Below are 15,715 nucleotides of genomic sequence, written 5' to 3' on the forward strand. Positions count from 1 at the left end.
CCCAGCGCACTCGAGAATCCTCTCCACATTAATCCCGCTGTGCACAAGTGCGCTCATTCCGGATTTTTGCCTGCCTGTGCTTGCCCTTGACGCCCCCCAGTGTTTGTAAGCTTTTTGCGTGTTTTTATGCACGAGCGCATCAGTGCGAGGGCCCCGCCCCTTTATCTGCACCCGTGCACACGCCAAAAAGCGGGGTCTCTGCGGGACTCGCGCGCACACAATACATGCGATAATTACACGTGATATGTTGCCCTGTTGCACCTTCTGTAAATCTGGAGGAATTTCAAGGTCAACGGGAGTCTTTTGTTTCAAGGATTTCACCTACGCAGGCTGAATAAATACAATACGGGACTTTGCATCAGTGGGAATTTTGGCCCAGTCTTTCAATCCAAGGCTTTCTTTTTCTTTTTTACCTTCCCGTCCTCTGGCTTTCTTTAAATCCACTCACCGCTTTCCCTAACTGCATGAAGGTCAAATGACGATAATGGCTGAAGGGTGGGAAAATGATACAAAAATTGGCACGGCGCACGCCCCTCCCCCACCCGCCACCTCCAGGTTGGATTTGGCTTATCTGAAGTGGAAGGTCACCTGTTGGGAGGCGTCCACACGGGATTACACTTTTGGTTCCGTGATTTTAAATCTGCACGTTGCACGTAGTGGAGTTCGCTTTGCGGAGCTCAATGGGAATCGATCACCGACAGCACTTCAGACATAATGTGCCTATTTCATTTACGACTGAAAGCTTCTTGAACTATTGACTGAGCAATTGGCCAGATGGACCTCTATCAATGTGTGCGGGGTTCTTTTACTCGAAAGGTCCACTTCACGTGTGTTACATTCCCGGTTCAGTTCATGCAGCGCTGCAGAACGGAATGTTTGAAATTAGATGAGAACTACAGCAGATGTACTGAAAGAAGTGTGTGTATAAATGTATTGATGTGGTCTACGTGCATTTGCACGGCTATTTATCTGTGTAAGCATGACGATTGTGTAAAACCCCAGTAAGTAAGTTTTAATTCATTCTTTACAGAGGATATAGAATATGTGCCTATGAGTATTGTTATATTATGGGTCTATATATGTTTTTCCATCATTTGTGTTCAAATATTTAACTTGAAGGGTTAAAACACAAGAGACGGATGCTATTGTTAGCCCGTCTATGGTGTTTTAAAGTATTTGCTAGCATCAAGATTGCAGACAATGTTTTTTATTATATTCATATTGTATTTTTTTTTTTTTTTTTTTTTTTTGCTACTGCGTTTTGGAAATAAACATTCGGCCACTTCTCCCCCCAAAAAATCAACAGATTTTAAAGTTTTGTATTTTTGCTTATTATTTGCAGTCAAATCTTGCATCTAAACATAAAATTCCCCCACTATCATCCTACCGTATATGTGACTTCCTGCTCATGATGGGAAGAAATTGACTTTTTTTTTTTTAATGCATTTATCAACACGGGTGTGGCTCCCATGGCCGCCTGAGGCGGCGGCAGAAGAGGGGAGGGGGGGTCTGTAGCCTCGGTCTGCCGGGGGCTTGTGGATGCGCCAGTGATGGATGAAGAGTGACAGATCGGGGTTAGCCGCCAGGGGAGTCCATTTTCTTTGCAGTGTACGCTGCGATATAGCGAGGAGAGAGGAAGGCGTGAAGGGAAGACAACCCCTCCTCTTCTCCTCCTGCTCCTCCTCCTCTTCGTCCCTGACTCTCCCTCTCTCGCTCTCCACTCCGGTGCGTCAGTGAGCTTCAGGCGGCTCCACGCCGCATTGACGCTGCTCCATCACACTCAATTCACAGAACAGTGGATGCTATTTGCACTGGATTTTGGATCCCGTGATATGCAACACATTCCCTCCTCTCCTTTCCTGCTTCGCCCAATGAGGAGGCGCCTCCCCCTACCCCCCCACCCCAGTGCCCGGTGATGATGAATGCAGATGCGGCACGGTCACGCATTTGGACGTAAGCCACAAGTTTGCGCCTGGTGAACGCAGCGGTTTGTTTGTTTGTTTCTGTATTTCTTAAGTGAGACAGCAACCCTTCCGCGCTGTCTCCAACATGGATGTTGAGGGAATGGAAGAGCGCCAGACTACATGAAGGTGCACTTTCCGGATTTCCAACCCCGCATTTCCCCCCCACGATGCAGATCCTCTCACCCCGGTGTTACTTGTGTTGTTTCTTGTCCATGCGCCCGCCTGTTTGTCCATGAGAACTAATGGGCACATAAAAGAGGATTTGAGCGCGCACCCCGCCAGGATTTCCGGCGGTTCACCCCGGGAGGGTCGCCAAATTAAAGCTAGAGACGGCGCCACAGGTGAATCGCCGGCGGGGCTGCAGGTGATCGTCCGAGGGACCTTCAACTCCACGCGTCCGTGGAAACCGGCAGAAGTGAGGCGCTTTGCACACAACAAGCACGACTTGAATAGGACCGTGACATCCGAGGGGGATGCTGTCTTACGCTGGGACCCGACCCGCCACCGAAGTAAGAGGATAAAGTTGAACGGCGGGCTGAGTGGCGGGGGCACGCCGGCGAGTGGACATCACAATGCGCCTAAGCCCTCCTCGACGGGAGGTGGGGGCCCCGCAGAGAGAGATCGACACACGAGGGGCACAAAAGAGGAGAAAGCTTGGAAGAGGGGGAGAACCCGGCTGAACAAAAGCTCCGGGGCTCTGGCTCAGCCTCACGCGTCGCCTTGGGAACCCATCCCCAAACCCGTGGCCCTCACATCCACAGACTCCCCCTTTGACATTTTCACCAGGAGGCCCGAGTTCTTCACATTCCGGGAGGAGAACCCGTGGGACGCCACCCCAATCACGCCGCCCGGCTCGCAGGACTTCGGGGACGAGATCAAGAACCCGTTCTACCCGGTGACCAGCGAGACGTCGGGCGCTTACGCCATCACCTGCGTCTCCGGGGTGATCTTCCTGGTGGGCATCGCGGGCAACGTCGCCATCCTGTGCATCGTGTGCCAGAACTACTACATGAAGAGCATCTCCAACTCGCTGCTGGCTAACTTGGCCGTGTGGGATTTTGTGCTCATCTTGTTCTGCCTGCCCATGGTGGTCTTCCATGAGCTGACCAAGTCCTGGCTTCTGGGGGAGTTCACCTGCAGGGTGGTGCCATACATGGAGGTAACGTTGCGCAATCAATCTTCGTACTTTTATTTATTTTTTTATTTTTCTATTGCGGGTATCACGCTGGCCTCACAATGAGGTCCTGGGTTTCAATCTTGGCCTTCAGTCCCCACACATTCCCAAACCATGTACAGTACGTCAGGTTCAGCAAAAACTCCAAATCGGTGTTTCCCAACCGATACTGAGCCAAGGCACACTTTATGTTACTAACACCAAAATAAAACAAAAATGTTAAAAAATGGGTACAGTGGCGCTTTGAGAAACAAGTGACCCGACTTTTCGGCACAAGGGCTGCATGGTGGCAATAAGCAGCGGTTCAACTGTTTATTGTCACTCCACGTCGAAGTCTACTAAAAGGGAGTATTACACCAAACACCATCACAAAGATACCTCGTGCACACGATGCTTCCACCTGACTCTGTCACAGAACAAAAAAAAACTTTAATAACACGAGTGAATATCTGCATTAGGATTTTCGACCGAAAGCAGATGATTGTCCCTTTGCCTCGAGGCTAGCTTTGTAAGCTTGGTAGCGCGCCTGTCAAACTAAGAACACCCCAGATGTCCTTTTCACAAAAACCGCGAGGACTCTGTCATCTCCTTTTGTCGTTTCCCCCGCACACAGACAGCCACCCTTGAATGACAGGTTGTTTACACCGTGTTGATTCCTTCCCCTTTGTGCGCTCGCCACACTTCCATTAGCGTCACCTGACAGGAGACGGTCCCTTTTGCATCCGGAGCAGGTGTCTTCAGCGTGAAGGAGCTTCAGTTTTTGGGAGCGGGCCATTGTCAGAAACTGCCCCGGGATGGAAAGCAGATGAAGGCGGGTTTAAAGACTTTCCTCCTGAAATGACAAGAAACCCATTTGGTTGAGGGAGCAAACAAAGGCTATCGGCATCTGACTTGAGTATTCTTCTGCCGTTGTCACAAACACATTAATACACATAAAATGCATTTGCTGGCCATCACATCTCCGAAATGGAAGCCAAGTTAAACCAATCAAAAACCAAATGAACAACAACAATGGCAATTTGAGTAAAGTGCAGCATTATCAGCACTGAAATGTAAAGTTTACAGAACAAATTTACATGCATGTGAGTCAGAAAGGCAGTTTGCAACGTAGCCAAAGGTTATTGTCTCCCGGTGGAACTACAGAAGACACATAACCCAAATTCAGTGTGAGGGAACGTCAACATCTGGCCTATTTAACCGCGGAAAAACGCGACGACATGCGAGCGCAACCGCCGACAGCCTCGCTACGCCGCAGATATCGCCGCCTACAGTGAACCCGGTTTGAGTCGCCGTTCGACGGAGAGGCGCGGCAAGCACGGAGGAGATTTGGGCCGCGGCCAGCCTGTATTACTTCAGATGAGCTGTGTTGTCATGCAGATGCCCGTCGTGCACAGAGCAGCACATTCGTATGAGGGGCCCTTGGGGACAGGATAGAGGATTGCCATTACATCTACACTACTGAAATCCATTCACGTCTTCTTCTTTACCTTTCGGCTTGTCCCGATTAGGGGTCGCCACAGCGTGTCATCTTTTTCCATCAAAGCCTATCTCGTGCGTCTTCCTCTCAAACCGCCAACTGTCCTCATGTCCTCCCTCACAACATCCATCCACCTTTTCTTTGGTCTTACTCTCACTCTTTTGCCTGGCAGCTCCATCCTCGGCACCCTTCTACCAATACACTCACTCTCTCACCTCTGGACGTGCCCAAACCATCGAAGTCTGTTCTCTCTTGAACATTGTCTCCAAAACATCCAACTTTGGCCGTCCCTCAAATGAGCTCATTTCTAATCCTATCCAACCTGCTCACTCCGAGCGAGAACCTCAACATCTTCATTTCTGCTACTTCAAATTCTGCTTCCTGTTGTTTGCCACCGTCTCTAATCCATAAACTTTGCCCTTCATCCTAGCAGACACTTCTCTCGCATAGAACACCAGACACCTTCCGCCAGCTGTTCCACCCCACTTGGACCCGTTTCTTCACTTCCTCAGCACACTCGCCATTGTTCTGTATTGTTGACCCCACGTAATAATGACATTTTTAAGTACAGAACAAACCACATCTGTAGGACACGCCATCAAACATTTAGCATTTCAAAGCACGATGACAGTTTTTTCCAAGTTTATAAATGAAGTAAACGCCCCATGTCTCATTGCCTTGACAGCGCAATGTCACACGTGGCCACCCGTTATTTTTGAACAATGTTCCGTCGCTATGTAGCGGATGGGATTTTGTGTGGCGCGCACGGGTACGTCTCACTGGAGAAAAACAAATTGTGAACAGCAGCTCGGTGAGCTCGCGTCGCAGGACTGTGCTCGGACTGTTGCGGGACGTGTTTCTTTAGCAGGTGCCTTCAGGCTGATTGGCACCCTTTCACATTAGATGGGACGCCGCTTGTGAAGATGTAAGAACTGTGCGCTGAGTTGATTCCTCAGCCTCACAACCAACCGGTGGGTTTACTTCTACAACACAGTTGGACTTGCCGGCGGGGATTTGAAAGAAAAATACAGAACTAATCACCGCCCAAGTACGGATCACTTGCTTTCTTTTAACTTCATTTGCATCTTCAGGAACACAAGAATAGGTGCGACGCATGATTTTGTGCCTCAACTCGTGCTTCTCTGCAGCGCTTGCTGCCTTGCCGTACTGCACCCTGCCAGGCCGCCTCTGCTATGCTACAGCGGACCCCCGTGAGAAGGGGTGCGGGGTGGCTGCGGGGGCAAAGAGAAAACCGGCACACTGATGCAGCACCAGAGAGTGAAGACAGGGAGATTTATTAAAAAGGTCCGCATCGAGCTGCGGAGGAGCCGGGGGGTAAAGACCCACCAAAATGGTGGGCGTCCGTCAGCTTGACACGTTCTCATTGGCTGACTTTGAGAGATGACAATTACACTTTTGCCTCGTGTAACACAGTTTTGTACACGCTTGTTAACCATCTTGTCTGCGCGCACACATGCAAAGTTAGTGGGGCGTGCTTATCCAGCAGATGGGTGGAACGGCCTTCCCTCCGCTGATCGCTGCCCGCGGCTATTCTCCCTGCATCAGCTATCTGTGGTTAGACAAAAGCCTCGGGGGATCACACACACACACACACACACACACACACACACACAGTAAGTAGTGTTGAAGCATTTGGCCGCACCAAGCTACACTATATGTGAAGTCATGCCCCGATTGTTAATTGGACGATATTTAAATAATTCAGCTGGGCGGCCGTCCATTTGCCTACACATTGTGACGCCTAATATCAGTACCCAAGTTGATAATAGTGAGAGTACCGCTGTGAAATATTCATTCGGTGATTTGTGTACTTCAATAAATAGTGCGAAATAAAATCGGAAAGCACATCTGTCTGCTGCAGCACACCTCCAGCGCGACTCCAACGACGTGGAAAAGTCACTTTTCCAGCAGCCACGCTCAAGACCGGAAGCCACATCCGAGGGAAATATGCCCCAGACCGTGATGTAATTTAATGGAGGAAGAATTTATTGTCCAGAAGAAAGTGCCTGGGAGATGCTATAAAATGCAGGGAGCGGCATCCCTAAACGGGGCTTTTGATATTTGATCTCACGAGAGGCTCTACTTATGCTAATTATTGTATTGCACTTTCTTGCACACTGCCAGAAAACCTCACGGCAGTTCATATAAAATCCCTAAAAAGGCACATAATAAAATCTTAAGAGGCTTTGTCCGGAAGTCTGTGATGCTGTGTCGTAGGGGTTGAATGACAAAATACTTTTTTGGGGTGATTGTAATGTGGCGGGAAGGCAACGGCCTCACAGTTCTGAGGTGCCGGGTTCAATCCCGCCTGTGTGGAGTTTGCGTGTTTTCCCCGTGCCTGCACTCCGGTTTCCTCCCACATCCCAAAAACATGCAACAATAATTGGACACTCTAAATTGCCCCTAGGTGTGATTGTGAGTGCATCTGTTTGTGTCTATGCGCCCTGGGATTGGCTGACAACCAGTTGAGGGTGTACCCTGCCTCCTGCCCGTTGACAGCTGTGATACGCGCCAGCACTCCCGCAACCCTCGTGAGGATACGCGGCTAAGAAAATGGATGGATGGCTTGTAATGCAATGAAAGTCGAGACAACGTTGATTAATCGATCACGACATTGATCACTTTTCAACACAGCAGAACCTACGAATACTGCTTCCCGTTTTCAACGTCTCCGACCTGTGCAGACTGTGTCGCTTTGTTGATCCGGACATTTCACTGATCTCGAGGTTCTTTATAGTCCGGGCGGGGGCAGGAGTTGAAAGGCAAGTTGAAAGTCCTGTGGCTGACTGGAAGAGGCCTTGCGGTTAGTCGACTTGATGCTTGACATGTCAATCCAGGGTAGTCGTCGAATGGTGGACTCGTCCCTTCAACACCTTGTGCTTGGTGGTAGAAAAGCACATTGTATCCCCACTAATCTGAGGAAATTCTCAAAGTGGGGTCCCTGGAGTTGGTATGGGCACCACTATAACAATCCATCCATCCATTTTCTTTGCCACTTATCCTCATAAGGGTTGAGGGGAGTGCTGGAGCCTATCGCAGCTGTCAAGGGGCAGGAGGCGGGGTACACCCTGAACTGGTTGTCAGCCAATCGCAGGGCACATAGACACAAAAAGATGCACTCACAATCACTCCTAGGGGCAATTTAGAATGTCCAATTATTGTTGCATGTTTTTGGGATGTGGGAGTGCCCAGAGGAAATCCACATAGGCACGGGGAGAACATGCAAACTCCACACAGGAGAGTCCGGGATTGAACCCGGGACCTTAGAACCGTGAGGCCAACGCTTTACCAGCTGCGCCACCGTGCCGCCCACTGTAACAGTAAAACTCTTAAATTATTCCTTTCAACCTTAACTATAAGAGGATTAAAAGATGACATTACGTCAACTTGACATGCGCACATTTTTAGCTCAACCAGTGAGGCGAGGCGACCTTCGTTAAAAATTTGCAGTTCGGAAGCACATATGACGAGTCATAAGTTTCCAACATTGCAACGTATCCAAAAAAAAAAAAAATATTCTCATGGCATTTTAGGGGTTCACATGCACATGGTAGTTATGTTTCATCGGTGTGAGGATGATGGGGGGGTACCAGGAAAAATGTCTCCCTTGGAAGAGGTCCATGGAGAGAAAATATTTGAAACCCTTTGATGTAGTGATGAAAAAAAAAAATGAAAGGCAATACCGTTTCATTTTGAGATGCCGTACAGTGAAAAGAAAGCCATCCGAGTCGACCCATTCCAAGCAGACACACCCAGGCCGGCAGATGGATCTTATGGTCGGGGGAAGACGCGTCATCCCCCATTCATCACTTGTGACCTCCCATAACAGCCGACAGCGGTCACATGGCCAAACGGGCTCTACTAGTGCTCGTTAGGAGCCGATTAATAATGCCCAGCCATTGTGGCACCCGTCGCACTGGACCTTAAATCGGGGAGTTAATGAATTTTCATCAAATGGACGCACGGAAGGACATCACCTGCCTACATCCCCTGCTACTCATTTAAATGACCACAACATTAAAAAAAAAAAAAAAAACGAAAAAAAAGACGCAGGCATATTTCAAGATCGAATACGCTATTCCTGACTGGGAATTCAAAACAAGTCAAATCCGTTGCCCGCTTTTTGGAGCTCAAACTCTTGCAGCGGACTGAGTAACCCCTGCTAATAATAGCCATTTCAAAGTATGAATTATACATGAAGCAAAATTACTGTTTAAATATGGATGTATAACCGAGCCAGTTCCCAACCTCTGACGAACTTGGGCTGCTCAGTAGGTAGAAATGGAATATCAACAAAATTGATCACTTGTTACAGCTCGTTTCTCTCGACTTTCCATCTAGTCTTTTCCCCTCCCTTCTCCCTTCTTCCTTTTCCATTCCTCTGTCGCTGTTTTCCATTCCACATCTGCATGAAATCCCTTCCTCAACCAGGGCTTTGTCACGCCACTAGTCCGGACTTTTGGGTCTCGTCTCTTCTCCCCCACAGAACAAAGCTTGTTTGTGGTACCCTCGCGCGCCGCCCTGATGCCCCTGTAGCGGTGTTAAAAAGACTCGTCCAACCATGAAATGTTTACCTTGGATTAGGTACACATTCACATGTGGTATGGGTTGTTTTCACATGACGTCACCCGTTGGGCAGCCTTGGAAGGCGGCCATTTTTTATCCCTGAGCGCCATAGGCAAGGTGGACGACATCATGTTTCTAACGGCATTTATTGAAGACGCGACTGACAGCACATCAAGCCCAGATTATTAAACTACCTGGTATACACACATCATGGGACTCAGGACTGCGTCACAAAGGCGCAGTATTGTGCCCTTGATCTTTTACTCTATGTGACAGAAATCACGAAGGAGCAGCGCTTACCTGTATGCTAACACGGAAAACGAAAGGCAGTGGAATATTTTTTCAATACCGAGGCAAATTCCATTTATTCAATTTTTTTTTCAAAAAGTAAAACCTATATACTAGTTGTTTAAAATTTGATGACAATGTCAGAAAGACAAAATAAACAAATCCAGTATTTCACAAAATTCTGAAATCTTTCAAGTGACTAACAGAAAACGATCTTAACTGTAATGTTGGCCTTCTGAATAGAGTATCGAGTAAGCTTGTTAGCTTAGCTCGGCAACACATCAGCAGGACGGAGGTTGAGACCGGGTAGCGGGATAGCAGCGTCGGGCAATCGTCCACAAAGCCGAGTCTCCGTGAAGCACAGAGCCCCAGAAAGTCCAAAGTCTTTCGTCGGAAGCGTTAGACGATGTCCCCGCTTTTGCAGCCGGACTTTTGTACCAGATCGCAAGGCTTTGAAGAGCGCGCCGAATAGTAACTCTGGAAAAAGCTTCAGCGAATTGGCGAGAGTTGTCAAAAAAAAAAGTCAGTCTCTGGTGGTTAGCAAGTCCTCTCTTGTGTACTTGAGTCTCGAGATCCCAGTGAAACCCAAAAACATGAACAATAACCGAGAGTATTCCGTAGACTTCCACACTGGGTATGTGTTAGGTAGAGAGGTTAAATAGTGGCGCGCAGTGGTGTGTGGGTAAACCCATAGAAGGAAAAATTAGCCCTTGCATTGGCCAACGATAACACATATCATGTTTGAAGGTCTCGAACGCTGTGTTGATACACTATTTGTATAACTTCAGATGGTCTTTCCTGGATATTTTCAGGGCAATCATATTTTTTTAACAGGGTCATCAAGCACGGATGTGGATGTGTGTGTGTCCGTGCAGAATTACTCATCATGCAGTTATAAATCCATCTCTGTCCAGGAAGTTTATGTTTCGAGAAGCAAAGCCGAGGCTCACCGGGGCCATCTGGGATCCTGGCTGTCGTAATTAAATTTGATATGACGGGAGGGACTGTCGGGGTGGGGAGTAGCGGCGTTGTTGGCTTATTTGTGAGGAAGGGATGTTTAATGTGGAACAAGAGGGTGAGGAAGTGAAGTCAGCGGGAGAAAAAACAGAGACGGAATGAAGAGGATGTTGGGAATAAGTGGGGGGGGGGGGGGCATGTGTTTTGGGAGGTTTGGCGCTGGAGGCCAGTTCACGAGATGGTTTGCGCGAGGACACGCACGGATACACACTCCAGATGCTCCAGAGGAATACTTTACGGGGTGCCAAACTGGCTGTTAATCCAACAGATCCTTTTGCACGAGGAACAATCCTGCTCATGAGCCTGCAGCCTTCTGTTGAGTGTCAAACATCTTCACCCCGTCGCTTTATTTAGCGCCTGTTTGTGTGCGCTGCGCGGAAATCTACTTTCTCTTTAAGACTCTGCCAAGTGGAGATGAATGCATCTTCTCATTGTGAGCCCGTTCCCAGTGAAGAATGGGAATGTGACAGGCTTGACTACAAGTTCAGAAAGTGTGTCACATTTGTGCCGTTTGTCGGATTAGCACATCCTTTCCTCCGCCGCCTCCCGGCATCCTGGAGGAACAATGCGGTGGATAATGGATGTTGGCTTTAATGTGACGTTAATCCTTTCTCTGCTCCTTTCAGGTGGCCTCCCTGGGCGTGACGACCTTCACCCTCTGCGCGCTTTGCATCGACCGCTTCCGGGCGGCCACCAATGTGCAGATGTACTACGAGATGATCGAAAACTGCACCTCCACCACCGCCAAGCTGGCCGTCATCTGGATCGGGGCTCTCCTCCTGGCGCTGCCCGAGCTGCTCATCCGGCAACTGGTGGTCGAAGACCCCGAAATCCCAGACGAGCCTCCCGTGGAACGTTGCATCATCCGGATCTCCACGTCCCTCCCAGATATGCTCTACGTGCTGGGGTTGACCTACGAGGGCGCGCGGCTGTGGTGGTGCTTCGGCTGCTACTTTTGCCTGCCGACCCTCTTCACCATCGGGTGCTCGCTGGTGACGGCGCGGAAGATCCGACACGCCGAGCAGGCCAGCGTGCGCAGCAACAAGAAGCAAATCCGCCTGGAGAGCCAGATGAACTGCACGGTGGTGGCGCTGGCCATCGTCTACGGCGCCTGCGTGGTGCCCGAGAACATCTGCAACATCGTGTCCGTGTACATGGCGGCCGGCGTTCCCGAGAACACCATGTCCATGCTCCACCTGCTCTCCCAGCTGCTGCTCTTCTGCCGGGCGGCGGTGACCCCCATGCTGCTCCTGCTGCTGTGCCGCCCGCTGGGCAGGGCCTTTCTGGACTGCTGCTGTTGCTGCTGCTGCAGCCGCACACCCTCCTCCACCACGGCCAGCGACGATAACGAACACGAGTGCACCACCGAGCTGGAGTTGTCGCCGTTCAGCACAATCCGCCGGGAGCTGAGCAACTACACGCCGGCTGGATCTCATTGCTAAGATGGAGGTCCGTTTGCCTTAGTCCAATTGCCAAATGGGCCCACGATGGGAGGACAGTCAAAGCTCCGTTTCTTATCACCCCAGCTCAGCAGAAAGGCATTCGTGTTTCCCAAAACTGAACTACAGTTCATGATTCGCAGCCCTGCGATATCACTCTTTTGTTTTTCATTTTACAGTTGTACGTTGAATTACAAGGTGCCCCAAGTAATGAGTTTTTCAATTTACGATCCAGTCGCTTCGTGCAGCGAGGCCAAATGTTATTTACGTGCAAACTTCAGAGGTGGAAAATCAATGAGAGTGACAGTTGTCGACCCACTTTCATCCGTTTATTAGAAGGGATAACCGGGCAAACACACTCGTGCAAAATGAAAACACTCGCAAGGAGCAAGGCCTGAACACCGAACAAACCGTGTGGTAAAAGACCAACTTGGGCTCAAGTCAGAGTTCCCGAGTGTGTACTCGCCCCCCCCTTTTGACTTTCAACTTAATTAGACACTTTTATTTTGTACTATTATGTTTTCATATTTATTTTTTCAATAGTATTTTTACTTTATTCAAAATGTAACACGTTTTTAGGCAGTGAGCTTGGTCACGGAACAACTGAAACCAGTAAGTCAAGGTGCCGCTGTACTCAGCGAGCCCCAACCGCCGATTCATTCACTGAAAAGCGGGAGCAAACACACGTACATGCAGAAGCTGCTGTCGGCCACAGCTCTCACCAAGATGCTCACTTTATCGGGCCCCGCCTCTTAAAGGCGCAGTATTTTCTAAATAGTTTACGCTTGCAATAATTTTGGGTGTTGAAATACACATGCAATGTTTTTCAAGTGTTTTTAAATACATTTTAATACGTTTAAGGCATACTTTTGATTAGTTTTACTACGCTCCACTGACTATTTATTAACACTGCAAATTCACTGACTCAGAAGTAAAACAACACCGCCGCCACTCAGTTAATATGTGGTCAGCCGCCTAGGACAGAAGTTGGCTAGCGACCCGTCGTTGCAAAACAGACACCGGTTGAAGTGATGCCGAGCAACCACGTGTCATTATGAGACATCACATCCAGGCATTTGCCACTGCCTGAATGTATTACAGGACTGTTTACTGTTTACTGTAAATGTACACGTTGTTATGCACATTTCCTCTTATTTGTGACAGGAGATTGTTGTGGTCTTAGCTTGCACGTCCTGTTGAAATCCAACACGAAAGCGGGGTCAGAATTTGCTTTTTTGTCACAGTTCTTGTTTAGGATATCAATATAGTCAATTGTGCAAGTTTACATCTATACTGTACATACAAAACGCATTACTGTGACTGTGTAACTGGGCTGGTCTCAGAGAAGAGTTAACAGGTGAAAATAAAAAGGTTCTCAATGGACTCATCGAACGGATTGCGACGGAATGCGAAACGCACTCAGCATGGACAACAAGGACTGCTCACTACGCTATTTGTATCATATTACACCTTGCACTTGGAGCTGTATTATACGGAAAAAAAAAACCACTACACTCTCTTTTGGTGCTCTTATGATGAATGCGCTGTAAACAACAAATCAATCAGTTCCACAAAAGGATGGCGAGCAATTGAGCTGCACACTTCATTTCTGGTCAAATAGACAAATGGGTGGTTATTTGTGTGAGTGTGGACTGTTCTAACAATGAGTGTAACGTTTAAAAAAAAAAAAAAGCTACATTTGAGTAAGTGATCAGCTAGAGTAGAATGCTACTACCGCTTGTAAAACAGTACCAAAGGGTTCTAAAAAAAAGTGTAAAAATCAATGTGTGTAATGTACTGTAAATTTGCATTCTTAATCTTGCAGTGGTGACCTAGGGTTGACACAATTTTGAAAATATTGTGGCTTATTACAATCAAGACAACTGGGGGGAGCCCAAAAAAGTTCGTTTACATTTACACAAAAAAAAAAAAATAGTCGTCCCCTTCAGGCCTTTGATGAATTCAAGCGAGAACCCTCTTAATTTTGAACCATGTCTCAGCATTGTCAAATTCACAGCTGTTATTTGCATGAATCCAAACAATCGATTTTGAAGTACATCTCGCACAAGATGTAAGAGGAAGCTAAGGCGACGCATTCCTCCCACGGTCAGCACTTCTTCACACTTTGGAGGATTATCGCTCCATGTCAGAGCAAGAACCCGATTGATGATGGATAACATATAATCCGAGATGCTTAAAGTATCTCACAAAGGTCAGACTGGTCCATGTATTTTTTCGTAATTAGCGATGGCTTCCTGGGGACGGCTAGCTATATAGTTTTCATCTTAGATTGACCAAAATAAATCAAAACGGGTCTTATGATGGTCACGACCCAGGTCCAATGTTTTTAAAAACTCTGTGTATCACAATCAACTCAATTCTGCACTGCCAAAAAACCTTCCCATCTGTCTTGTGGTAGCAGCAGGTCGCCGTCCCCAGCACTCGCTCGCGCACGCGAGGTCAGTTTGGCTCTCACGTGGACAATCCCAAAGGTTGATCCCGCAGTGCCATCAACTACCGTGGTGCTACTATACTGCACGTGCCGCCTGGAGCGCAAATCATATCCCATTATTTCAACTCAGAAATCCGGATGTTGAGACGAAAGTCAAACTGACCTCGCGAATTTTCCCGCGAGAATTTACGCGGCGAGGTGGGGGAGGGGCACGGCAGACTGTAAGTGGCTCGGTGTGTCGTTTTTTTGTCTGGTTCAAAGCTCTTGATGAAGTGATTCTTGTGGCATACGGTATGTATTCAAAACTGTGTCCTCTGTCCTTAATTGGTGGCTGCAAACGTAAGCACATGCACTGTTGTCTTCAAACCCATTCACTGGTTTCTAAATAGCTTTTTTTATATAGCCAAAATTTTGTCTATCAAAGAATGGAAACATTAAAACCCAAAAATCTAAGCTTCTGTTTCTTGTTATTACTCCCAAGGAGGTTCTGTTTCGAGCACTATTACTACTACTCTGTGGTTTTGTTTTGTTTTGTTTTACTGAGGTGGAAAAAGTCCCACCCTAAGTCGAAGCACCACCCAACTTCTCTAAGTAAGAGCAAAAAGTGTGTGTTTCTTTCGGCTTGTCCCTTTCGGGGTCGCCACAGCATATATATGCTTGGCCGGATGCCCTTCCTGACGCAAACCTTCTCAGGGAGTGGAGGCCCCATTGGGATACGAACCCACAACCACTGGTTTACCAAACCAGTGCTCCAACTACTGAGCTAGAGGGCCTCAAGTAAGAGCAAAAAGTACAGAATATAATATATAGTGGATATATGGTTGAAAAAAAAAAGTATATACAACTCTGTTCCACCACGTGTGAGATAAATCATTTTACACCATTAATGTGACCTATAACTTGTAAAACTTATAAAATTCTGTTCTTGTAGGCTTTTCCTGACATGTTTTTGCTTTCTCGGAAAAGCCAGCAAGTTTTCCCACGCGTGTTTAGAAGCTTGTGCTTCACTCCACTGATACCAAGGTTGAAAACTTTGTGCAATAAGTCCCAAAAATATCATCCCTACGATGAAGTGTGATGGTAAAATTCTTAATGACAACTCGGAGACAGCTGGGAAAACTGCAACCTACTCTCTGCCGTTTTTCTGTCAGCTCCTCGTTGTCACTTTGCAATCCCTCCAAAGTCTTTATTCAGTCTATTTAAAGCAAAGCAATATTCCACCGTCTTGCTGCCACGCCAGCAGGGCTGTTGCTATGGAGACACGTTGCTGTTAGAGATACCATATCGATACCGCTCTGCCACTGAGGTGAATAAACT

General features: G+C 47.9%; 1 protein-coding gene across 1 annotated transcript; it reads left to right on the plus strand.

Moving 5' to 3' along the window:
- The first annotated feature begins 2,196 nt into the window (after positions 1-2,196).
- Positions 2,197-14,833, plus strand: gpr37b (G protein-coupled receptor 37b). Its single transcript, XM_061807966.1, has 2 exons — positions 2,197-3,123; positions 11,134-14,833. The coding sequence occupies exons 1-2, from the start codon at positions 2,197-2,199 to the stop codon at positions 11,947-11,949; spliced, it is 1,743 nt and encodes a 580-aa protein (XP_061663950.1). The 3' UTR covers positions 11,950-14,833.
- The last annotated feature ends 882 nt before the right edge of the window (positions 14,834-15,715 follow it).

This window comes from Syngnathoides biaculeatus, chromosome 20, assembly GCF_019802595.1.
Source record: "Syngnathoides biaculeatus isolate LvHL_M chromosome 20, ASM1980259v1, whole genome shotgun sequence".
NCBI lineage: Eukaryota > Metazoa > Chordata > Actinopteri > Syngnathiformes > Syngnathidae > Syngnathoides > Syngnathoides biaculeatus.

Excerpts from the sequence above, each read along its gene's own strand:
- gpr37b (XM_061807966.1), top strand. The coding sequence starts at position 2,197 with ATGAGAACTAATGGGCACATAAAAGAGGATTTGAGCGCGCACCCCGCC. Across the intron at positions 3,124-11,133 it reads GGGTGGTGCCATACATGGAG|GTGGCCTCCCTGGGCGTGAC; the intron begins GTAACGTTGCGC and ends TGCTCCTTTCAG.